This window comes from Apostichopus japonicus, chromosome 3 (genome assembly GCF_037975245.1).
Source record: "Apostichopus japonicus isolate 1M-3 chromosome 3, ASM3797524v1, whole genome shotgun sequence".
NCBI classification, from domain to species: Eukaryota; Metazoa; Echinodermata; class Holothuroidea; order Aspidochirotida; family Stichopodidae; genus Apostichopus; species Apostichopus japonicus.
The window spans coordinates 7900472-7927887 of NC_092563.1; the positions used below are offsets into that span (position 1 = coordinate 7900472).

At 37.8% G+C, this 27416-nt stretch overlaps 1 protein-coding gene across 2 annotated transcripts; it reads left to right on the forward strand.

Annotated features, from left to right (window-relative positions):
- Nucleotides 1–75: 75 nt before the first annotated feature.
- On the forward strand, nucleotides 76–26271 carry LOC139961910 (alanine--tRNA ligase, cytoplasmic-like). Of its 2 annotated transcripts, none has more exons than XM_071961562.1 (21): nucleotides 76–220; nucleotides 1808–1983; nucleotides 3845–4033; nucleotides 4686–4831; nucleotides 5714–5905; nucleotides 6744–6888; nucleotides 7578–7723; nucleotides 8613–8721; nucleotides 8983–9136; nucleotides 11168–11292; nucleotides 11928–12075; nucleotides 13093–13262; nucleotides 13964–14086; nucleotides 14738–14875; nucleotides 15356–15496; nucleotides 16285–16397; nucleotides 17200–17308; nucleotides 18253–18378; nucleotides 19002–19121; nucleotides 19748–19948; nucleotides 24351–26271. In XM_071961562.1, the coding sequence occupies exons 2-21, from the start codon at nucleotides 1831–1833 to the stop codon at nucleotides 24525–24527; spliced, it is 2925 nt and encodes a 974-aa protein (XP_071817663.1). In that variant the 5' UTR covers nucleotides 76–220; nucleotides 1808–1830; the 3' UTR covers nucleotides 24528–26271. The 2 variants fall into 2 exon arrangements, with proteins under 2 accessions (XP_071817663.1, XP_071817674.1); XM_071961573.1 differs by lacking the exon at nucleotides 76–220 and adding an exon at nucleotides 1471–1591.
- Nucleotides 26272–27416: the final 1145 nt, after the last annotated feature.

A 27416-nucleotide genomic window follows, 5' to 3' on the forward strand; every position in this document is an offset into this window, starting at 1 on the left:
AATCTGTCATTTAGTTATAGCATACCAATTACTTGTTCAGTTCTGTTTTGTGTGTATAAACGCATATGTGATGTGTACCGACACTCACTACATATGTATACAGCATGCAATGCTGCCCATGTGCGTTTCTACTCGCCTTAACTGAAGAAAACATCGTAGGCCTTATCTAAATTAATAGTCTGTGGAGCACCGATTTACATCAGTGCCTCTTTGGCAATAGGTAATTGTTATTTGACTTCTTTATGAGCTGTACAAAAGCAAAATTAAATATTTTAACTGCTTCTCAACCTCATTGCCAGTCTACATTGTCGTAACATACATAGACCTAGGACTGGAGCTAACATTATGCTGTGCTGAGCCTGTAGTGTTACATCTGCAGAAATTGCCACGGTAGCATATGTAGACCGTCACACAGAATTCAATACTAGGTAGCTGTGCATGTGATAGTACGAAAATTAGCACCAAAGTACAATTTGTGGTTCGTAGCACACCACAGGTAGATTCAGCTAACTGGACCAGGAATGTGAATCAGAATAAGGAAAGTCGTAGGTCACAAATGTTACAAGCTTTTGCAAAATTCTTCACTGTTTAGCCTATTTCAGTATGTTTGTGGCAAGTTCAAGACCAGCGGGATTGCATCATCCACAAATATAATGTAGCCTATGACTATGAACAAAACACCTTGCTGAAACTCAGTGTAACTGTAAGTGTAGGAGTTATGGCATAATATTTAGCTTCTAGTACTGCAGTACTTACCCTTTGTTATTGATAGGCTAAACAATAAAGGCTTTTTTAGAAATTGCCAAAGTGCTAGCCCAAATTAAACTTGACATGGAGAGCCAAGTTTAAAGAAATTGGTCATAAGTTAGATCAATTGGTGTCTTCAGCAACAGCCATAATTTTCAGAGGGTGCAATGATATTGGTCCTATCTAGTTCCTTGAAACTTAATAATAATAGGTTGCAGTCTATGAATGTAGATCACAACCATGAGTTGGTCAATAGTAGTACAGTTTCATTAGTGATTTTTGAAGGAGAAAGCTTTAGAAACATTTGTTCAAAGTATCAATTCTAGAGCATTTCATTCCACAAACTACATTTAAACAGTACTTCACAGTAACAAAACAAGATCTATAAAATTCTGCGATAATTGGATTGCCTACCAGTACTTGCTGTATTACTGTACATCATTTGCCCATGTATCAGTTCATTTGTTATTTAGATAATCCGGATTGTGGATCTAAAAATATCATTGCAATCAACAAACAAAACTTCCATCTTGGTTTTACAACTTTCTGAACTCTTAGTTTACTTCCTCTAACAGAATACCATAGAAATTGCAACTATCTTTCATCATAACATATGTACCAGAAAAATTTTGAAAAGATAATGTTGTTTTCCAATGACCCAGACAAGCACATACATATTGCTCCCTGTTGCATCATCCAACATAAGTGTTGTGTTTTAACTACATAAAGTAGAGTGGATCTTCAACAGTGCTCAGTACAATTGTTCCATTTCTGTGACAAATGTTGGTGTAAACAGTCATTGAAGAGTGGGCCTCTATATGGACTAGTACTAATATCACTTTTAGTGAGTAACTCTTGGTTCTGGATGACATGTTATCTACAGTACATACTTGGATCCGAATTAAATGTTTTAGTCTAATATTTTACAGTACTAACTTGAATCCAGAATTTATCGAGTAAATTAAGCTTAGATTCATATTGAAGGTTACTCAGTAATCAACCCACGGATGCCTAAATGCTGAACCAATGCATATTCATTATCCTCCTTGTTCTCTTACAGACCGTACGCTTTGGTTCTTTGAGATGGACTCGATTGCAACAGCGAAGGAGGTTAGGCAGACTTTCATTGACTTCTTTGTAAAGTACAAAGGATACGAACATGAATTTGTCCGTTCAAGCTTGGTCGTTCCTCTGGATGACCCGACACTGCTCTTTACTAATGCTGGAATGAATCAGGTAAGTGACGGTTGTAATATGTACTGTGAAGTCCTGTACATTTCTAATCAAGCATATTGTTTACAGTTACTACTGTCTAAGCGCTTTAATATGTTTCCTTAATTAGTATTTGTTACCTTGCCCTCCTATACAGACAACGTCTCATTACCTCACATTCATGTGTTATGATGTTATTAGAAGTATTTGTAATTCTCCTGTTCATTCTCCTTGTTCATGTTGGACATTAATAAATGTTACTAGGGTTTATATACAGTTTTAACAGATAGATACAAGTATTTAGTCAGATAAACCAAACCTCAGTCGCTCATTTGCTAGAATGCAAACCATGTTCTGTGACGTTAAAGGTAGTCAGTATAGGCCCCAAATTATAGCATGTATAATTGCTAGAAAGTTTTCAAAAAGTACTTTCCTGGAAGTGTCTACTCTCCAAGTTGTTCTGAGACATTTTTAAGGCTGACTGAATGTCCCAGTGAGGAAAATTTCCTCAAAGGTTGTAATAAAAACGGTTTAAGAATTTTGCCAAAAGGTGACCATATTTAATATATGGTGAATATCTAGCATGGTGAATGGTGAATATCTAGCATATTTGGGGCCAATACAGCATACCTTCAAATACACTCTCTTTAATTAATATGCGTATCATTGTGAACAACCACAATTCTGTGACATAAGATAAAGTGACCTGACAAGACTTGAAAAAGCTTGAAAAAGTCTGAAGGTCAACCGAGTCTATAAAGAGGAAACAAATAAAAAAATAAAAATTCCAAAAACAATCAGTCTTGTGCTTGATTATTTTCTAAGTAAAAGCTGCAAATATGGTTAAATGAGTATTTATACATGTGACGAGCTCTATGGAAACAATCTCAAAATATAGCTTGTTGTCTCAAATAAAACATTTTAAGGAAAACCCTACTTTGTTAAGAATCAATCCTGTGTTTGCCACTTTTGTACGGTCTAAAAAGATTGCCAAGGATTGTATGAATCAGTGTTGTGATTTCCATATGCAGTGCTTGTGTTGATGGCATGAATGATTCCTCTGAATAACCATTTTACACGGGTAGACTTGTACAAGTCGCTAGTTTACAATACACTTTTCATTCTGTTGGCCTTGAGACTGAATGCATGTTAAGAATATTATCAATGTGCCATTGAATAAGGGGTTAATCAACGGTCTAGTGTGCGTTACTCACATGATTAATGCACTCCGGGTGTTAATGCTATCGCTGGATGCACTCAGGCGGATTAACCCTGTTCATTCATACACTACCATTTGTGTGGGGGGAAAATCATAAAACAAAAAATTTTTGGTTACATATAACCAAAGATTTATTAAAGTGATGCCCCGTAATTTTACCGTGCGTTACTCACAGGATTAACCACGGTCAGCTGACCTGAATGGACCAATAGGATTTAGGAATCTTTACTAAGTATGAATGAACAGTTGTTAATTTTTTTTTTACATTATTTTCCTGTACTCCCATCTACTTTTAAGCTTCAAGGTCAAAAATTTTGCATATTTTCAGGGCAATTCTTTCATGTGCTACATAGTAAACCATTAATGAGCAATGCCCATGACACAATCAATTTCCAAGATTAGCTGTATATTCTTGTGACTGAGGGGGTTGTAATATTCTCAAAGTTTCAATATTGATGCATACACAACCCATACCTCCCCTTTCCCCACCCCTTTCCACATACCTTTCCACACACCCATACCAAAGAAGCACAAAAAAGCATTAACATTTTTATCAAACCTTAGGAAACCTGTAGATGCATCTAACTCTGTCATTCAGATCAGAGTCGAATTTCCACAGCTAGAATGCCTAAATGTATTTTTTTTGCCCTTCTATTTTATTCACAGTACAAGCCCATTTTCTTGGGAACTGTCGATCCGAACAGTGATATGGCCAAATTGAAGCGAGCAGCCAATTCTCAGAAATGCATCAGAGCAGGTGGCAAGCACAACGACCTGGACGATGTCGGCAAGGATGTTTACCATCACACATTTTTTGAAATGTTGGGTAATTGGTCATTTGGCGATTATTTCAAGGTATGTATTCAAGTTGTTGCCATCAAGTGGCAAACCATGGCTCATTCATGTTGTAGCCATCAACTATATACCCTGGCTCATGAATGTTGTTGCCATCAAGTCTTACATACCCTGGCTCATTCATGTTGTTGCCATCAAGTCATACATACACTGGCTCATTAATGTTGTTGCCATCAAGTCTTACATACCCTGGCTTATTCATGTTGTTGCCATCAAGTCTTACATACCCTGGCTCATTAATGTTGTTGCCATCAAGTCATACATACTCTGGCTCATTAATGTTGCTGCCATCAACTCATACATACCCTGACTCATTCATGCTTTTGCCATCAAGTCAGACATACCCTGGCACATTCATGCTGTTGCTTTTGCTTCACTTGCTCATTTTCAAACATTTTTGGATTGGTTTGGAGGAATTTAAGGTCAGAAATGTACCTGGAGTAGTAATGGATAAGTGATATCACTGCATGTAGTCTGCAGTGCTCAGTTTGTAACATTAATGTTAAGCAAACTAAGTAGTAACTGTGTCATCAATGGATACAGGATTGACGCGAGAATATGACATTTGCTGTCACACTAAACAAAACATTTTTTTTTCGTTTGTTTTTCTTTGCCCTCTTCATTAATTTGTTTTCAATTTTCGCCCCCATAGAAAGAGGCTTGTGCGATGGCTTGGGAGCTGCTCACCGTGGTGTACAAGTTACCTGCAGATAGAATGTATGTGACATACTTCGGTGGCAATGAGAAAGCCGGTCTAGCTTCTGATGAAGAATGCAGACAGATATGGCTTGATCTAGGGTAAGCATTTTGTCATTTATTGCTCTCATAGACAATGAACCAACATATATGGGAAATGTACTTGTATACATGTACTGTATGTATGTATTTTAGACCCTCCTGCAAGCAGGAACTCGCGAAGAAGCCTCATTGGCTTATCCAAGCCGCAAGCTGACCGAAGTCAGTCTCTTAGATTCATATTTAACGTCCATGATTATGAATTGTCAATTGTCACCAACTCTGTAACTGGACCAAATACATTCATCTTGGAGTGATTAGAATTGGGGACCTTATGATTGGAAGGTACCGGCACTTGGTTGTTCCATCTACCAAACCATGTGACATTCATATTTTCTGGCAAAAGTTAATGAAACATCTTGCCATTTTTTTGGGTCATACTGGCAGCATAATGCTGGAAGAAGGATTTTTTATTCAATTTATGTAACTCAGTCTCTGCATGGTGTATATCCATTCTCCCCTACCAACTCTGGCCCCTGATTTTATTCAAAGAATTCAGCTAGCACTAAGGTAGCAATAAGGTAGTGATAAAATTGGGCTTGAAACGATACAATGTATCAGCTGCTGCCTTTGTAAACAATATTCGTTAGTACCCACACAGAAATTCTAAAATGTGGATTATTTTTGAATTTTTTGAGACATTCCCTATTTATTTCAAAATCAAACATTGTATCCAAATGGAATAAACGGTACGGAATAAACCTGTGGCATACTCAATGAAAAGAAGAATTTGACTTTCATATATGCCTTTGTAACTGTATTTAGTTTGCTAATAATCCTTCTTGACAAATCAGAGGGTCTGTCTTGCAGAAATATTGATAATGTAAATGAATTAGCCGATTAATTTTTGTAAACTTGTATCATGTAGAATTTGTTCTCTTCTAGTCTTTCTCCAGATCGGGTCATGCCTTTCGATATGAAAGACAACTTTTGGGAGATGGGGGACACTGGACCATGTGGCCCTTGTAGCGAAATCCATTTTGACAGAATTGGTGGACGAGATGCTGCCTCCTTAGTCAACATGGATGACCCAGATGTGGTGGAAATATGGAATCTTGTGTTTATACAATTCAACAGGTAAATCGGGAGATTATCATATAATATATGGGGTGTCATAACACTCAGTATAGTGGAATGTACCGTTAGCCCTGATGTGGTGGAAATATGAAATCTTGTGTTTATACAATTCAGCAGGTAAATCGGGAGATTATCAGATAATATATGGGGTTTCAAAACACCCAGTACAGGGGAATGTACCAGTAGCCCTGATGCACGGTGGAAATATGAAATCTTGTCTTTATACAATTCAACAGGTGAATAATAATAATATATGGGGTGTCATAACAGTATAGTGGAATATGCCTACTATGTGCCTTCAAGAAAACATACAATTCTCAACCCCCCACCCCTGAGCATTGAAACAAGCCAGAAAATTATGTTAATTTTATCATCACAGGCACAAACCAGGTTATGTGTATGTTGCTTCAGACAAATGAATAGATTTGAAAGACTTGCTTGATAGTAATATAAGGAGTGGGGTGACAGCTTGAAGCTAGTATTACTAGTGATAGTTATTACATCACATAATTCACATCAGTAAACGACTCACTATTCAGTCAATAGGAGTCCACATTGGACAAAATGGGATCGGCAGTTTCAGACCAGAATGCTAATGATTATTGTTTCATAAATGTCTAGGGCTTGTTAAAGATCTCATGCATCTATCACTAAAACTTTATCGACCTATTGGTGATAATTTCTGCAGCTTGTTAATGTTCTTCAGCCTTGTCGACGGTTCACTACGTGCTGTACATGACATGAGGTGCAGCGTTGATTCTTGTACGTTAATAAATGAAACCTTCATCTACTCTTCTCTAATGGGTTTCTCCCTCCCCCCCCCCCTCCCTTCACGCAGAGAAACAGACGGGTCCTTGAGACCGTTGCCAAAGAAGAGTATCGACACAGGGATGGGTTTAGAGCGAGTCGTCTCCGTGATTCAGAACAAGACATCCAACTACGACACAGATCTCTTTTTACCAATCTTCCAGGAAATACAAAGCGTAAGTTTAAACACGTCTGTACAGTACAGATGAATGGTAATAATGTGGAAATAATTAGGTTACAGTACTAACATTTAATTAACTGATAGGAGGTAGTTACTATATCCTGTGAAACTATCGTTTTAGAAATAAGTGTAAACATGAATTATATCATATGTTCATATGTGTATATATATATATATATAGCTAGGGTATATATTATAAACTGATGACTCATAGCATTCATATCACTATGCATTGAATACAACACAATAGGCTGACATGATGAAATCTGTATTGTCGTAAACAGCTCAACCTGTCAAACTTTACATCTCAATTCCTTGAAATTAGCTATGTCATGATGATATTTAATGCTTGGCTTATCTTCTATTTCGACGGTCCATCTTATTTATTTCTATGACTTTGAAACCATGTCAAGACTATCTGTAGAATTGGAAATCTGTACTCTGGACCCTTACATGGGTTTTTGTTATGATTTATGTGTTCATGATACAATCAACACAGTTTATTGGTATCTCAACAGACTGTGAAATGAAAGTTTTCAGATGTTTCTTTGCATTGTAAAATCTCCACCTTTTGTTGAGTTAATCATAAATTACATGATTTAGTCTAAGAAGCAAGTTTGAGTAGCTGATGTTAAATCTGGTTTAAGATAAATTTTAGTCTTTTTTTTCCATATAATTCTGCAGAAAACAGGAATAAGGAGTTACACTGGAAAGATTGGACAAGCGGATACTGATGGGGTAGACATGGCGTACAGAGTAGTGGCTGACCACATCAGGACTCTAACTATCGCATTATCAGATGGAGGGAGGCCGGACAATGTTGGAAGAGGGTATGTCTATAATTATCTTCTTGAACCATGTCTTGCTTAAACTAGGACTGGGAAAGGGATGGAAGGGGGGGGGGGAGGTATGATTACAGGGATTTGGGGGACCACATCAGGACTCTTACTATCGCATTATCAGATGGAGGGAGGCCGGACAATGTAGGAAGAGGGTATGTCTCTAATTGTCTTCTTGAACCATATGTTGCTTAAACTAGGACTGGGGAAGGGATGCAAGGGGGTAGGTATGATTACAGGGTTGTGGGGGACCACATCAGGACTCTAACTATCGCATTATCAGATGGAGGGAGGCCGGACAATGTAGGAAGAGGGTATGTCTCTAATTGTCTTCTTGAACCATATGTTGCTTAAACTAGGACTGGGGAAGGGATGCAAGGGGGGTAGGTATGATTACAGGGTTGTGGGGGACCACATCAGGACTCTAACTATCGCATTATCAGATGGAGGGAGGCCGGACAATGTAGGAAGAGGGTATGTGTTTAATTGTCTTTTTGAACCATGTGTAACTTGGAAACAATATGATGGAGGATGCTTGAAGGATGGTGTCAGATATTGCAGGAAATCTCAAGTTTTACTAAGATTATCTGATGTAACGATGGTTCTTTCTTTTATTTTAAATACCTTAGATCAAGTCACTGATTTTTTTCACTTCATCTTTCTGCTGTAAAATAATTTCTGTGAGTGTTGCCTTTCAGCATAATCAGAGAAGTTTTTTTTTAAAGTTTCATATGGGGGATATTAATATCTAATGTTGGAGTTTGGAGGAACAGATGAGGAAATTTATTGATAGTACTTGTTAACTGGTAACTGTCATATAAATATGAATATTCATTAGTAAGTAACATCACACGTACGTTCGGTTTTACATTTTCGACAGGTATGTTCTCCGGAGGATACTACGACGAGGCATTCGCTATTCGACCGAGAAGTTGAATGCATCCCCCGGATTCTTTGGGAGTCTTGTAACGACAGTAGTAGAAATATTGGTGAGTGCAAAGAGCAGCTGCCTTTGTATATTACATTGTAATAATTAGTTAATGAATAATGTTAAACTGACAGACAGTTTTCCATTATCCATACTGATATGATTAGGTTAATTTAATTTCTACAAAATATATATCGTCTAAAATCTTGTCTTGCCAATACAGAGAGTCTACAACAACAATTGTATTTTTTTTTTTTTTTTTTCGAGGTAATACCCATTTGAGATTTCGGTAGTGACATTTTTCTCTGTTGTCTTTCTTCAGGGTGAGGCTTTTCCAGAGATTACAAAAGATCCTCAGATGGTGATGGACATCATTAACGAGGAAGAGGAGCAATTCTTGAAGACTCTGAGTAGAGGCCATAGAGTTCTTGAGAGAGCTATTACAAAGCTGGGAGCAGGAAATAGCACACTACCAGGTTAGCTTTATGCTATTACTCTATCCTCATGAAATCTCCCAAAGTAAGCAGTAAAACAGCTGGGTGGTGGCAACCTGTATGAAGCACAGTTGTATGAAGCACTTTTAAGCACAGCATCATTTAACCTATGGTATACTCACATGACATTTTGCAGGTCCATGGTTGCTTTAAGTAGGCACAGCATCATTTAGCCTATGTTATACTCACATGACATCAGTAGGTCCATGGTTGTTTTAAAGGAATTGTCTGGTGGAAGATTTTGATACATTGTCCTTGTAGTTATTATTTTTCTCTTTCTAACCATGTAAAAATTGTCCCCATTCGACGTTTTCTTCTTGTAGAAATCTGGTTTTCAAATTCACCAGTTTCTCACCAAAAGTACCGTTTGTTCGAACGCTTCAATATGGTGATTGACGTAGTGCTTGCAGATAGGCAAAACAGGCGACTTGAAGTTAGCACTCCCAATTCCGCAGCAAATTAACTCACGTGTAAGCACATTGAATTGCCTCATATATATAACGTACATACTCGCGAACGTATATACTACGATGCTCAGTTGGTGTACTTGTATAGCGTTACACATAGTACACTCACACTCAAACCACAGTTCATTAACTGTTCTTCGAAATCGCTGAAATAAAATTCACGGATCAAATTAACAGTGAAAGGAAACTTATAAAGTATTCGTTAAACCGAAAGATGAAACTTGGCGGGATCGATGTCATCGCAGAACTGTCCGATTGTAAACGTTAGCGTAGCCTATACACGCGAACATTCTTCGCGCTGGAGCTGGATACCGCCATGTATAAACAACGAAGAGCCTGCTGTTAAAACTTATCTTGTGTTACACAAAGACCACGAAACCACCGATCTACTACATATATTGCGGCTTAAGGAGTTTTTTAAATCATATCTAATTTATAAGAAATTTCACCGGAAATTATTGAAGAAATTGATCGAATCGTTGTCAGAGCAGGATATAGCACTGAGAAGCTTAGGCTTCGCAGAACTGTCCGAATGTCAACGTTTGAGCACAGCCTACATGCGAACATTTTTCGCGTTGGAGCTGGATAGCGCGATGTATAGCCTGAACAACTCAGAGTCTGCTGTTAAAATTTACCTTGTGTTACACAAAGACCACGGAACCACCGCTCAAGTACATGGCGGCTTAAGGAGTTTTTGAAAACATATCTAATTTTTAAGAAATTTCACCGGAAATTAAGGAAAAAATTTATCTGTATACAAACGCTGTTTTTGTTGTGATTACCGTATAGGTACTGTGCGGAGGGTGGGTTATGACGCAATCTGCTGTGGCAGAGCTGACGTCACGTATTGTACTGTTCAAATCATATTTGAAATGTCTATCCATAACGATTAAAAAATCGTTTCTCTGTCAAACGCAACATTAGCGTTCTCATACTTTGACAACATGTTTGGAAAATTATTTACTATTTTTTAAGGTAACTTCTTTGGGCCACCAGACAATCCTTTTAAGTAGGCACAGCATCATTTAGCCTACAGTATTTTATACACACACAAAATCTGCAGGTCCATGGTTGGGCCATGCATTCATCCAGTTACTTCTAGTAAGTTTCTGTACAAGTAATGGAGTTTTTGTGACCAGAATGACACATACATGATAAAGTTTGCAAGATTGCATCATCTCAAGGTAACCAAAAATGGAGAGTTAGGTTCAAAAGTGCCCAAACAAAAATTCAGTTTTGTCTGATGTAGATTCCTTTCCACTGCAATAATAGCCAAACATGCTGTCTGCTAACATATTCAAGCTCACTATTGGGTGCAAACACAATGTTTGGTTGGAAGTTGTAACCGGTTAACATTGGCCACCATTGTGCCAATATTGTGTGGGTGATATGTATGGTTGCACCTAGGCCTTCTCTATTCTACAATAAAGACATGTGCATGGCATGAAATAACACCTATGACACATGCATGACCATGGGGGGTTTACCTTGGACATTAGGCTTGTTTGAAACTTTTGTCATCCATTCCATTCCATTTGACTCACAGGAAAGGTAGCGTGGTTGTTGTATGACACCTATGGCTTCCCTATTGATCTGACAACACTCATGGTCGAAGAGAAAGGCATGTCAGTGGATATGCAAGAATACGAAGCAGAAAAGAAGAAAGCCCAGGTAAATCATGATATTAGTTATAAAAACAAGAATACCATATAGTTACTAAAGTGTGAAATTTACTGTTAAACAATTATAACGTCCATTCATTGAGCACTGAGCAGGGTTCCTGGGAGGGGCAGGGGGGTTAGGCGGTGGAGGCTGTTGATATCGTAATTAGCTGCTGAGACTAACTGCTTGTTAATTATGATGTTCTGGATGAAAAACTCTGTAGATTTTATATAGGATTCTGGTGCGAATATTGTTAAATGAAAAATAACCTGTTACACATAAGTTGTTATATTATGCAGCTAAAAGTGTTGATAGTTTTTACTTGCACTCACAATGGAAATTCAAAAATAAATCCCTTTGTAAAGATTGTTGCACCCAGTAGTGTCTTCCATAGTTTAATAGCGCTAGGACAACCACATTCTTGGCCCATTGTCTCGAGCAACCATCAAGTGGGACCGTATCACAGGACAGCGTGAAAATACTTTATTTACAGATACAGTGATGAACAAAATTTATTTTTCTCTCACATTGAACAATACCTCTACCGGTGTTTGACCACATCATTTTGACGTCAAAAGTGAGGTGAAATTTGGGGTTAATTACGATGATTTCAAGATTTCAGCTGATTCTGTTTCTCTCGTCAGATTTTATCTCAGGGCAAAGGATCTGGTTTGGACGATACCATCGGGTTAGACGTCCACGCAATCAGCGAGCTGCAGGAGAAAAGGAAAGTACCCCCCACGGATGATTCCTTCAAATATGAATATGTCGGTGATGAAAACGGTCACTACAGTAAGTCAACATTCTTGTAAGAAAGTCTAAATTAGGTTACTGTGAATGTACTGAAGCTTTAATCAAAAGTAAGAGAAAATACTTGTAAATGTTTGAATAAAATTTTTAATTATCCTGGTACGTTTTTATCGTTATGGGAAAATACTTGTAAAACCGTCAAAATTAGATTATATATTACATTATAAGTGTTGCCATGACAGTGAATGAAAGTCTATGTAGGATGTCAGTATTTAATTATTGAACCTTCTGAAGTATTCATTACATTTCAGTGACAAAGATGAACATGATATCACACAGTATTGAAGACCTACACAGTATATAGACCAGGAATATGGTCGTTATGAGAAAATATGGTCGTTATGGGAATATGGTCGTTATGAGAAAATACTTGTAAAACCGTCAAAATTACATTATTTAACATAATAAGCATTGCCATGACAGTGAATGAAAGTCCCTTGTAGAACAACAGTATTTAATTATTGAACCTTCTGAAGTATTCATTACATTTCAGTGACAAAGATAAACATATCACACAGTATTGAAGACCTACACAGTCTATAGACCAGGAATATGGTCGTTAAATGGGAAAATATGGTCGTTATGGGAATATGGTCGTTATGGGAAAATACTTGTAAAACCGTCAAAATTAGATCATATAACATTACACAGTATTGAAGACCTACATAGTCTATAGACAAGGAATATGGTCGATAAATGGGAAAATATGGTCGTTATGGGAATATGGTCATTATGGGAAAACACTTGAAAAACTGTCAAAATTAGATCATATAACATTACACAGTATTGAAGACCTACATAGTCTATAGACAATGAATATGAAACTTACCAAGTTTGAATTAGTATTTTATCACGAACAGAGGACGATATTTGATAAACTATATCGTGGTGATCTTCTGAGGTGTTTTTGTTCTTGACTCAGAATAAACACTACAGGTCTTATCATAGTGAAATTGCAGGCTAGGCGTTTCAAATCATTAAATAAATTTCTCATTTCAGATTTTGAATCAACAATTGGAACAGTGATTGCTCTGAGGAAGGACAAGATGTTTGTTGAAGAAGTCGACAATGGTGAGGACTGCGGTATTCTTCTTGATAGGACCTGCTTCTATGCAGAATCAGGAGGACAAATTTACGATGAAGGCTTCATGGAAATGGAAGATAATTCCGTAAGTTGTGGAATAAACTTTGACAAAGCTGTTTGACTTATATTCATGGAGACTTAGGTCGGTGGACACGCAGTAGTATTATGGACATCTTGCAAGAAGTATATTTCATGATGGGTTTTGTCACTGAAAATTTTAAGAACTGTTTGCGTCTTGGGACTAAATTTATGCAGCTGTAGAGAACTTGCGATTAAATGCTGTCCGTTGTCACTCTCTCGTGGTCTGCTGTGGGACATTCTTCCTTGTTCATTACCCATTTCTGTTTCTTAATTTTCTTCTTTCATATGAATCTTTTTTCTTGCTCAGGAAGATGCAATAAACTAATAATTAGCTTAATGATCAGTTAAAATTTTAGAAAAAACAACCTCTGTTTCATTTTGCAAGTTGTTTTTCACCAGATGAAATCAGCACAAAAATAATGCTCTTATGTTGGTGTGTAGTCAAATCCAATTAACATTTGAACTGAAAGACAATTGTTACCTTGTTGGAGCTTGCATTTTCTGTCAAACTTGTTACAATCCCTTGGTAATTGACTCAACAATTCACAAACTGGAAACCTATTTCGGAAACTCTTCTTTCTGCTATCTTTCATATAGAATGCATGATGTTTGGTCCATAGATATTCTCTTTCATTACGGCATATATATTTCATTTAGCAGGCTGATAAATATTAAACTTTGTCATTTTTACTCCCCCTCCTCAAGGATATCGAGTTTAAAGTGAACAACGTTCAAGTGAAAGGCGGCTACGTCCTTCACATCGGGAAGCTTTCCGCGCCAGACGGTAAACTGCGAGTAGGAGACAAACTGAAGTTATTTATTGACGAGGTAAAGACTTTTATAATTAATGCAGCTTAGTATTCACTTTAACTCTCCTTGTTAAGCATGTACTATCCAATATAGATCCTCGACACTTCATTATTGTATCTTTCTGCACTCATATGTAGCGTCAGCTACCCACGTTTGGTTCTATTTGTCGCAATGGATGTTCTACTTATGAATTCTATGCAATGGCCAGCCAGGCTTTGTTTACAAAAGTCATTTTGATTTTCTAGTGTGGTTTACTTATTTAACAGGAAAATGACTCAAAAGAATATAAAGAGAACCTGTGAAGTCATGGAATGTGACTTGGCTACATTTCAGTGGGAAAAAAAAAGTACCTTTCTTTCTGTTAAATGTGATAGCTGTTCTGTTGTCGGTGGGAAAAAATATATATATTGCAATCAATATGACAATTATTGATACATTTGTGATTATAGTGGGATGTATAATCAGACCACAAGGGAAACAAATTTTATTCCTCTGAGCTCCCATATGTTGTTTCAAACATTAATGTTTGGTTCGTTGTGATAACATTAATGAGGAGAAAAGAACAAAGACATTTTGGGATAGTATTGCTCTAAAATGGGCTAACATACTGAAAGCTTCTTCATGAAGAAACTTGTTTTTTATTATCTATGTATTTCTTTTCTTTACCAGTCTCGGAGGAGACCAGTGATGAGTAACCACACAGGGACACACGTTCTTAACTTTGCGCTACGAAAAGTGTTGGGAGAAGCCGATCAGCGAGGCTCCCTCGTGGCTCCGGATAAACTACGGTTTGACTTTTCTGCAAAGGTGAGATTCACTTTCACGTTTACAATTCTTTTGTGGCATTGGAGTTGGGAAGGCTGAGTACAGTGTATGAAAATAATTATGAAATTTAAAAAAATTAAAAATAAATTAAAAAAATTAAATTCAGGTTTTTTTGTGAACACAGTAAGAAACAAGTCTAATTACACCGTGTAAATTCTATTTTGAAAATTCAAATTGATTCTATTTAATGCAAGTCAGAAAATGGGAGTGACAACAATTTTGGTGATTTTCAAAATTTTGATAATGTATTTGTATCTACAATTTTATTTGTGCTCAAAATTTCATAATGAACATTTAACTAAAAAGATCCCACTGACTAGATGATTTCATTGGCTTTGAAGGACTGTTTGACTGTTCCTCCCTGACCCCAACCCCCCAAACCCAACCCCTCCCACCTGCACCTCTTTCCCCTCTTACCTTGGTGTACTTAAGTGATAAGTAAATTTGTCTGCCATATTACAGGGAGCGATGACTACGGGGCAAATAAAGGAAGCTGAAGAAATAGCCAACAGTGTGATCGAGAAGCGAGGCAAAGTTTATGCCAAAGACACCCCGCTGGCCCAAGCAAAGTCCATTCAGGGATTACGAGCAGTCTTTGACGAGGTCAGTATCCTGGTAGTTACATAAACATGACATTAAGGAGAGGGGTTACTGGCAAGCACGAGGTCACAGGTCATATGTGATGAAGTCAGTATCATGGTTGTAAAATAAACATGACATAAAGGAGAGAGGTTACAGGCAAGCCTGAGGTCACAGGTCATAGGTCATGAGGTCAGTATCACGGTAGCTAAATATGCATGACATAAAGGAGAGGGGTTACAGGGAAACCTGAGGTCACAGGTCGTTTGTGATGAGGTCAGTGTCACGGTAGTTACATAAACATGACATAAAGGAAAGGGGTTACTGGTAAACATAGGTTACAGGCAAGCCTGAGGTCACAGGTCATATGTTATGAGGTCAGATTATTTCACTGGATTTGTGATTGATGTTAAGGATAAGCTCTGGGAATCAGTGTTTTAAGGGAATTCTTTGATGCAGTCAGTAATCTTTTAGATGCACTGAACCGAGTTAAGTGACAGGTTTGGCGACCATTTGTTAATGGTATCAAGCAACTGTTATGGTAATGTGTATTGTTTATATCATTATCTGGTAGTTAAATGAAGTGCTTTATATAGCTTTTTTCAAAGTTAATTACCTTTTAGGGTACTTCACAGCCTAGTCATTATCAAATTGCAAAAGAGAAAAGAAGAGAAATTTGAAATTTCATCTTGGTTAAAGTATTGCTTCAAATGGAGGGACTTAAATGTGGTTATTGATATTGCTACGATGCCAGAAGATATACAATGGATGTGCATGAAATGAAATATGGTTCTCCTTTTCTCTTCCGGTAGGTTTATCCTGATCCGGTTAGAGTATTATCCATTGGTATACCTGTTGAGGACCTGGTAGCCGATCCAGCAGGACCCGGTGCCATCATGACCTCTGTCGAGTTCTGTGGTGGAACGTAAGTACATCTGCACGGTTTGCATCATTTCATAACCACATCACAGTGTGAATGAAAAACAGACTTGTTTTAAAGCCATATTTATTACCCCTAATTTTTGCCCTATTAAAATTGCTAGAAATTTTAAACGGTATCTTCTATGAACAAAAGTTTATTCGTTGGGGACCGCCACACTATCATGTCTTTCCAATCTATGCTGGGACAATACCATGTCCCTCTTTTGCATATTGTTAGCAATTAGTTAACATTAGTTTTATCGTAGCATGTTTATCTCTTTGCCAAAGCTTACCATGCAGTATGTAAGAGTTTGTTCGTGCAAGTGCATGATCATTTAATCTTTGTTTTATCACAAGGTTTTTCTAGTTTAATAGTTGATGAGAACAGGAGATCACTGCATGACTGTTAGGTCATGTGCATGTTCCACTTGGAGTTTTTAGTCTATTTATTTCCAGTATAAATATAAATATTTATAAAAAGGACATAAAAAATTCAAAAAGTACATTACGAAAATTAAAGATTAAGTAGTAAAAAGTTCATTTAAACATACAATTTAAATTATGAATATTAGTAAAGAAAATTAAATATTGAAACACATTTACTGAATATTAGTTGATTGTTATGCAAGGCATAATGGCTGTTAGTGTCATGAGAGAAAGTTTATCACTATGTGTTTAGATGTGTTTACATCGTAGATTTAATGACACTCACAGAACAATAGATGTGATCAGTATTCCACAGTATACCATAATGTTCCATCTACTTGCTCTGTTGTCATTTAACTCACTCGCTTCTGTGTCATTAGACATCTCCAAAACAGCGGAGACATTGGGAAGTTTGTCATAACGACAGAAGAGGCAATCGCTAAAGGAATCAGGAGGATCGTGGCCATCACCGGAGAAGATGCTGAAAAGGTGAGATCATTTTATTCTGGACCTACTTACGGAATGGTAGATGGGGGTAGGTGTGTAGAAAGGGTGAGATCATTTTATTCTGGACCTACCTACAGTATGGTAGATGGCTGTAGGTGTGTAGATAGGGTGAGATCTAATTTCATTATTGACCTTCCTACAGTATGGTAGATGGCTGTAAGTGTGTAGAAAGGGTGAGATCATTTTATTATTGACCTTCCTACGGTATGGTAGATGGGGGTAGGTGTGTAGAAAGGGTGAGATCATTTTATTATTGACCTTCCTACGGTATGGTAGATGGGGGTAGGTGTGTAGAAAGGGTGAGATCATTTTATTATTGACCTTCCTACGGTATGGTAGATGGGGGTAGGTGTGTAGAAAGGGTGAGATCATTTTATTATTGACCTTCCTACGGTATGTTAGATGGGGGTAGGTGTGTAGAAAGGGTGAGATCATTTTATTATTGACCTTCCTACGGTATGTTAAATGGGGGTAGGTGTGTAGAAAGGGTGAGATCATTTTATTATTGACCTTCCTACGGTATGGTAGATGGGGGTAGGTGTGTAGAAAGGGTGAGATCATTTTATTATTGACCTTCTTACGGTATGGTAGATGGGGGTAGGTGTGTAGAAAGGGTGAGATCATTTTATTATTGACCTTCCTACGGTATGGTAGATGGGGGTAGGTGTGTAGATAGGGTGAGATCATTTTATTCTGGAGAAGAATAAATGGGGAACCCAAAAGCATTCTCAGCCCAGTCATTGGTCAAGCACTTCAAATTCAACAATGGCTTGGATTGCCGACTATGATAGGCATATGTATATGGTTACATCGAAACATGAAGTTGTCGTTATAGTGGATAGCTTTCTCTTTGACTAGAATAAAGTAACATCTCTCAGAAGTAGTTTGAATATTCACAATTTTATTTACGTTTCCTCCCATTGCAGGCCGTTACTAGAGCAACGTCGCTTCAAGAGGCCGTATCGTCGCTGGCTAAAAAGATTGATGACAATCAACAGACCCAGACAGTCTCCCACAAACAACTGAATAAAGATGTGACAGACTTGGGAAATGTAAGCATATCTACCTTTCCAATTGTCAAAGTCAAATAAATTGGAATTTATTCATTTTGTTACTTTGTCAAGTTCTTTTATTTCTCAATTGAAGCCTGATAGCTTTAGCTTGAATAATTATTACCAGCCGCTTTTTTATTTTTAAAAACCATGATAATTGTTTTCTCTTTCAAGATGAACAGACATTGGTTTAAAAGTTATAGAACTGACCATTCTAGTAAAAGTTTACCGCAAAAGGAAAGTGAAAAGTATCGAGCTGTTTTAAAGACAGTCTGCAAAACCACAATTTGAAATTGCAAGCAAGAACAGTGAGACAGAAAATCTGTACAACTTCATGAGTGTTCATGTGACCTAAATCTCTTGCAAATAATTGGAAAGATGAGATAGATGGGGACCCTGGGGACAAGTTTGTGTGTTTATTTATCAGTGTTGATTGGGTGTAGGTTTGATAATGACCTTTGACACGGTCATACAGATATAATTTCCTGATCTAACTTCAACAGATACCCTTTGTCAAACTGGATGTTATTGTTTAATGTATCAATGTGTGTCATGAATATGCACCAATAATGTGATGCCTTACCTGCTGTTAACTGTCTGATACTAATTTTTGTCGATGGCAGGACTTAAACAACGCCACCATTCCCCAATGGAGGAAGGACAACATACGAAACAGCCTTAAAGACCTGAAGAAAAAGTTGGACGAGATCGATAAAGCACGTAAAGCTGCCATCATCCAAAATGTGAGTCTTAACCTTTGGACTTTCTATGGCAAATGTTGCTAAACATTAAGTATTAAATCAAGATAGCGAATGACTCCATCTTACTACCACAGGATATCGAGGTGTCAGTATTATACAAACAGACTTGGTTCTTTTGAAATGACAGAGATTGTATATGTGAAAGCTTTTTGCTCATTCGATTTAGGCGTATAGAGATAAGTAAATTATAACTAATTGACTTTATTTCCATCTCAAGGCATTTGAATGACATTAACCTCCTAACTTTCACAATTATGTAGGGTTGTCTTCACTGCTGGATGAATTGTTAATCTTATCTCTTCCTGTCTTTATTAATGACATTGGGTGTGTAATCTGTTACATCCCAATGTTGCATTAATGAGGAGGTGTGTGCATGTCAAGGTTTTAATTTAAAGTCTTGCAGCAAGTCCATGTATTATCTCCATATTTCAGGAGATGTAGTCATTCACTTCTAAAACGCTTTATTGCAATGTCAACCTCCTTGTTAACATTGTCAATATGCATATTTGCATTGTTTTTACATTGTCAATTTGCATATTTACCTTGTCAATTTGCATATTTACATTGTTTCCACATCATCAATTTGCATATTTCCATTGTTTTTCAAGGCCAAGGACACTGCCAATCAGATGATCACCGATAGCCCCGACAAACCGTTGGTCATCGCCAGATTTGAGGCACTCTCCATATCCAAGGCATTGGATGCTGCCCTCAAGCAATACAAGAGCAAGTCACCCAAAACCGCTGCGATGCTATTCAGCATCGATGAAGAAAACTCCAAGATTCTTTGTCTGGCTCAAGTTCCCAAAGTATGAAAATTTGATCATTATTTGCCTTACAATTCCAAGTTTGGAGATTTAAGAAAGTGTGCAAGTTGTCCTTGGACAACCATCCCCTTTAAAGATCTGCTATATTGTCTCCAATTATAGCACGCTATAGCTAGGAAAGTTTTGTGATTACGTAATCGACCTGCCACGGTCGTAAATCAACCTGCAGGCTCTACAATTAGCCTGCATAGCTTCTTAACACCATTAGGCTCTTTGTGTTAACACTGTGTGGAAATATGTTCATGTCTACAGTGTAGTTAATCATACAGCGTTCACACAAAGACCCTCATACAAGAAAATATATATGGCAGGCGTTGCAGACTAGTTGGTAAAAGAGTTCATTTTACGACCAAGGCAGGTCGGTTACATAATCTCAAGAATCTTTTTCCATGATAGCGTGCTATAGTTGGGGTCTATACAGCAGACCTTTAAGGTTGCTCCAACCTTCTGGGTAGCAAGTTTCATTGGCCAAATAAATGCAATATAAGAATGTTTGACTGACTGTCCTTGCGAGAACATGAAGTCCTGAGTAAGCATTCTTGCACTACTGCACAACCCCTTAAAATTAACCCTGTACTTAACAATTATTCAGGTATGTTATTTAAACATTAAATCCTACAACAGTCGGGCTGGGTCATCACCAGAGTTAGAGATTAAAGGAATATTCTACATGTTTGATTACTTTGAGGTGAACATTCAAAACGGATCTATATATAAAAATATGAGCCATTCTGGCATAATTCTGTTTGGGTGGAGAGATATATAACACATCAGTAACCATTTAATAAGCATCCTTCAATATAAAGATATTGTCAAGGAAGAAGCTATCTTTTATTTTTGAAAATTTTGAAATATTTAAAGTGGAACAACTCAGGCAACCCTTCAGAGCTCGCATGTTGAATGTACGTCATCTTGCAGACAAGCAATTCTACGAGACAGTTCCTTACTTGTATTAAGTGAGATCCACTTTATAAAAAATTGCTATGAAAGATAAGAATCACACAGGTCTTGGTGGGAAACAGAATCAATGTTTAACATTACTTCTATGATTTGCCTCAACTATTCCTAAGATGTACAGGCTCTACCATACTGTCAAATGAGGTTTTTCTCTCAAGTTTAAGCAAGATGTTTTGAGATAACATGAAGCATATAACATAACCCTCATATTCAATACTTAAAAAAGCAATAGCCCCACAAGATATGTAAATATAAAACATTTTATGAAAAAAAAATGTGTGGCGCTGCTCGCGTGGCGACACAGCTTGCAGTTTCCTCTGGAATTCCATGTTTCATCGTTCTATCGTCGCTGTTTTATCCACCGAATGCTGTCAATATGTGCTCTAAGTGGATGTTTATCGTTTTGTTGGTTGTGTTTGTGACTGTTTGTATCGTTTCCCACGGAAATGGCAAGGTTTTTCATAATGGCCACCGGACAGTCTTCTATTCTACTCCATCGGAACCTCGCGCAATCGGTACTAGATGTGCAGTCGGTACAGGACTACCAGATATGCGATTACCAAAAGAGATGAGGCGACGAAAGCGTGGGAAAGCAGGGGGTGTCAAACGAAGGAAAAGTCAGTGTAAGAACCGGCCTTATTTACCCTCAATCATAATGGGAAATGTTCAATCTCTCAGCAACAAGATGGATGAACTTTGTGCGAGTGTGAGATATTTGTCGGACTTCAGGAATACTTGTATTGTGTCGTTCACAGAGACATGGTTGACAGGTAACCATAGTGACGATCATGTTAACATCGACGGATTCCAACTGGTACGTGGTGACAGGGATTTGGAAGCGGCTGGTAAATGCAGTGGGGGAGGTGTGTGTGTTTACGTCAACCAGAAGTGGTGTCACCCAGAAAGGACTATGTTTGCACCCCCCACCTGGAAATGTTACCTGTTTCTGTACGGCCATTTTATCTACCGCGGGAGTTCTCACACGTTTTAGTCTGTACTGTTTACATACCGGACAAGTCCGTTGCCAAGGCGGGTAGTGCTGAGTTGATTAAGGCCATTCAAGATTTGGAAGCTAAAGCCCCTGATGCCCTTGTTGTGGTTAATGGAGATTTCAACCATGGATCAATGAAACACCCGGGATTACGGTTTTATCAACACGTCAATTGTCCAACACGGGGGGAATCGACTCTGGACCTTTGTTACACCAACGTCAAAGACGCTTATGTATCATCCCAGTTGACTAAGCTTGGTGAAGCCGACCATGACCTCGTTCTCCTGTTACCAAAGTACAGGCCTGTCGTCCAGCGTGAAAAGCCGCGGGTAATTACAATCAAACACTGTTCGGATGATGCCCTGGATCAACTCCAAGACTGTTTTGATCGCACGGACTGGGAAATGTTTGTTGACACTGCCGAGGATATTCACGAATTAACGGACACCGTCAGCTCCTATCAATTTTGTGAGGACGCCATCATTCCCACGAAGAAAGTCAAAGTTACCCCAATAACAAGCCATGGATTACTAAAAGGGTGAAACAGTTGATCAAAAAGAAGAAACTGATATTCAGAACGGGTTCTAAAAATGACTTGAAGCTAATTCAGAAGGAGATTAACTCTGTAATCAAACAAGAGAAAGATGCTTATAAACGGAAAATCGAAAATAATTTCACAACAAACAACATTAGGGATGTGTGGACCGGCATGCGTTTGATGAGTGGTTATACTAACGGTAGCTCGAAGCATTGCTCATTACCAAAAAGTCAACTATCACCAGCATGAATGATCTTCGTCTGGTGGCGCTCACTTCCATAGCCATGAAATCATGTGAAAGATTTATATTGCAGTATATCAAAAGGCTAACTGTAAACCTAATGGATGATCACCAGTTCGCATATAGGAAGGGACGCAACACTGACGATGCACTCCTGTTCACATTGGACACATTATACTCCCATCTCGAAGACTCTAAATCTGGTAAAGTCTCCGCTCGCATCATGTTCTTTGACTTCTCATCTGCTTTTAATACGATGCAACCTCATATTTTAGCTAACGTTTTACTTGGATCTGATGATGTGCCTCATGCTTTGGTTCGATGGGTATTGGACTATCTCACTAACCGCTCACAATTTGTACGTATCGGTCGTGATGTTGCATCTGACATTATGGAATGTAGCACTGGAGCACCACAGGGCACTGTGTTAGCACCATTCCTATTCACTCTGTATACCTCCGGAATACGCTCTACTGACCTCAGCTGTCCGCTCATCAAGTTCGCGGATGACACTGCTCTCGTTGGCCGGATTAAAAATGACGATGACCGGATCTACCGTGAACAAATTGCCAATTTTGTTGCTGCAACAGGAATTATCTCCATCTTAACGTCAGCAAGACGAAGGAACTCATTATAGACTTCCGGAGAGCGAACAAGATAGTGCCCGAACCTGTGGTCATTGACAGTAAGACAGTGGATAGGGTAACTGAGTACAAATATTTGGGTGTAGTTATGGATGATCAGCTAAAGTGGGATGCACATGTTGAGTATGTTGCCAAACGTTTGAAACCACGAATGTATTGCTTGAGGAATTAGTCTCTTTCGACGTGAACCAGAACATTTTATCCATTTTTTACAACTCTATTATTAGTAGTGTTTGGTCATACTGCATAACTTCATGGGTTGGTAACATAAATAAGACATCCAAGAAAGTGTTAGATGATACTGTTAAACGGGCAGGTAGGGCTGTTGGGAAACGCTTGCCAATGGTTGACGAGGTCTTTGATAGTCGGGTTGATGATAAGCTTCATTCAGTTCTCAAGGATATCGATCACCCTCTCCACGCTCCATTAAATAATTGTATTATCCCTTGTAGTGGGAGGATGAGACCTCCGAAGGCTCATACTAATCGTTACCCATCATCTTTCATGGGACAAGCTGTTAGAATTTTTAATGCATCTTTTAATTGTTAATCTCTTGCCTTTGTCTTTCCTTGGGTTCTTATCATATTTACCGTTTGTGATTTGTTTATACTTTTTATTCCTTGCCATTCTGTGAGCTTCGGCGCATCTGTTCCCGTTCCTTGTTATTAGCTTTTCTTATGCTTTTATTGTCCTACTGTTTGTTTTCTTATTGTTGTTTAGTATCGTTTTTTATATCTTACTGTTTTATCTGCAAGCATGTAATTTCCCTATCGGATGCAATAAAGTTTATCTTATCTTATCTCTTATAAGTGTTATTTATGTAAGTGCGGAAGGGGTGGGGGGGGGGGTGAGGGAGTTGGTCATAACCCTCATATTCAATACTTTTAATCTGTAAATTTCTTCATTGATGTATGATCATCAACATTATTTCCTGCATACTTTATGTGAGAAGAGTTTAGTTTGAGTGACATGTAATTTACATTAATACCTTTAACTTGTTTTTGTCTCCACAGGAAGCCATAGCGAAGGGTCTTAAAGCCAACGAGTGGGTGAAACACGTTTCAGGAGTGATGGGTGGGAAGGGAGGAGGTAAAGACGTTTCTGCTCAGGCTACTGGTGATAACATCGGCTCAGTAGAAGAAGCTATGAGGCTAGGCCAAGAATTTGCCCAACTAAAGCTTCAAAACTAAGCATCAATGTTGTATCCAATTTAAGGGTATGTTTGCAAAGTGACTGTTTTATTCTGGTATTACTCTGTTTGAGGAAGTGTATGATAAACAGCCATTGTATGTTCAAGAGTTGGTCATAGTGGTGGTGCATTGATGTATGCCTGTACAAGGGTATGTTAGTTAAGCACATTCATGAAGTGTGTAACAGAAAGGATTAAGAATGGATCAAATAGATTAATGTAATATTAGTGAATATAACAGAAAATGATCATGTATTTCTACTTGGTAATCATAAGTAAGACATAGAAAAGCTATTGAGAAACGTACAGCATGTTGTGGGCGTTTAACTTAAATTTGAGCTGAACAGATGGAAAACCTGCACACCTTTGCCAGTAATGGACCCAACTCTGTATGTATGGTAAAAGAACCTGCAGATAGAGATCTGGACAATCAAGGTGGGAGGTAGAGGAGGGGAAGAGGAATGAAATAGAGACTTAAATAGTCCTACTGTTATATTCAAAGCCATTCTGAACTACATATGTAGTTATTCATGGGAATTGTTGCTATGCAATGGGATGTCTCCGTGTACTTAATAGCCCAGCGGTTGTGTTGATCACTCGCACTATCGTGGTTATCACTAGCTCTATCTTGTGATGTGATTGTTGTGTTCCAGTCAAGAGGGTATCTATGGCACTGCTTGTGTCAGGTGATATCCTGCACCAACCATATATACAACTATGTAGCCTTCAGATGATATGATAGCATTAATATCAATTTCTCGAGGACTCGATACCAAACCTTGCCAAGGCAAGGCAGTCAGCATAACAATATGAAGAAATATTCTACCACATGGTAACAGGGGATATGTCTGTCATGCATTTGCACTATGAATGTAGGCCTATATGTAGGTATATGTAGTATGCAGCAGGTTAAGCCAAAACCAGTCAAAGATTAAATCTGGCTCTAGAGAAGGAGAAGAAGATGGACCCACAATCCTATTATAGTCAGGCATGCAAGCTTAGGCTTGAACACCCTACCACCTACACATTGTCAACTCTACATAAAGTGAGAATTGGTCCAACTAATATGTTTCTGTGGCCATTTTAGAATATCATCAAGAACCTGTTCTGAGGTCGCGGCCATCGTTATTCATCTGCCCCAAACAAGTTTTTTGTTATTAATGACGCTTAATATGAGACTACAAATTAATTTCCAGATGTTAAAAATTATGTATTTCTTGAAATATGTTATGCAGGTTTATGCTCAAATAACTAGGACCATGCAAGAATTCAATTTGATCACTGTTGTGTAAGACTTGCAAATGAAACTGGAAAAAAAAATACATTAAAATGTAGAATGTAGAAGATGAAACTATGCATGTTGTTTTTCTCCTGAATCAACAAGAAATATTAATTTTCAAAAATTGTATGCAAAGTGGGGAGGAAACTTCTTAAAATAGTAGCGAGGGCATCTATTTTCTTTTGGGGGGGGGGTGATTTGAGGGTTGGGGGGTGGGGAATATGTGATAATTTCAAAACATTGCTTTGAAATGATACATTTTGGCTTTTGCATAGCTGTTTGAATGGTATTTAATACCACAATGATATTGATGTACATAAGTATATTAAAACATCAGATGTTTTGGGAAATTTTTGGTCGCAATCTGTTTTCACAGTCTATCTTTTTTTTGCCAAGGGGGTGTTTTTGTTTTGTTTTAAATCATGTGTTTATCAGGTCCTAATAAACATTAAGTTGAAAACCATAACATTCTGTTGAATTTGTGACTTTTGTACCATAGCTCAGAGACAGCTATTTAAAGTGACTTACAGGCTTCTCACATACGCAGACCAGCATAGCAGAAATAAACAATATTTGTTATATATATTATGAGAATAGAAAATATTAATCGTTTATTTCTTTATGCACCTTCTCATCACATTAATTGGTGGCTAACATATCAAGTGTATTTGATACATTGTTGGTTTTAAAGGCTAACATACCAAATGTTCATTACAAACTGTTTTATAGAAAAATCACTTCCAACATTTTCAAAATTAACTGATGTGCAGCTAGTTGACAATTACTCCTTGGCAATATAGCAGACATACCCTGGACAATGGATACTTAATGAATATGCAACAGGCACACCAAGTAATCTAGGTATTTATGGGCATACCAAGTATACTTAATACATAAATGGAATTGCACACTATATACCAGTTAACTATTGCATAGATACCTAACAAGCATACTTGATGCATCCTTGTGATATAGATATAACTTACCCAATATACAAATTTTTATATAATTGTTTAATGTCACATGATTTGCAGAGAGTGAAGGTATCTATTACAAAATGTCATGCAGCTATTACATTTCTGATATCTAACTTACCCGATGCAATTCTTACGTAACGGATGTCACATGATTGGCCTATACCTAATACATCCAATGTACTTGTTACATAATGTCATGTGGCTATACTAGTATACTTGTTACATTATTCATATATAACATACCCAGTGTACTAGACTATTAAAGAGCAAAATACCTCCCATTTTGGTAACTGGCAATGCCCACAGCACATTTACTACCGCATTTCATTTCATTTATTTTATCACAACATAAGTATGACATAACAACATAGGAGATAAGAAACAAATTTTGTGAAAGGAAGTGTACTAAAAAAACCTATAGAGCTTATCGGGTAGTGACACTCCCTAAAAAAATACAGAACTTTGCAATTTGAAAGAGAACAAAATATCAAACACAACCACTCCCTCCCCTCCCTCTCCCTCCCCCCATACCCTCCCTCTCCCTCCCCCTGTACCCTCCCTCACCCCTCCCTCCCCCTGTACCCTACCTCACCCCTCCCTCCCTATTTTATTAGTACAAAAATTGAGTAGTAGA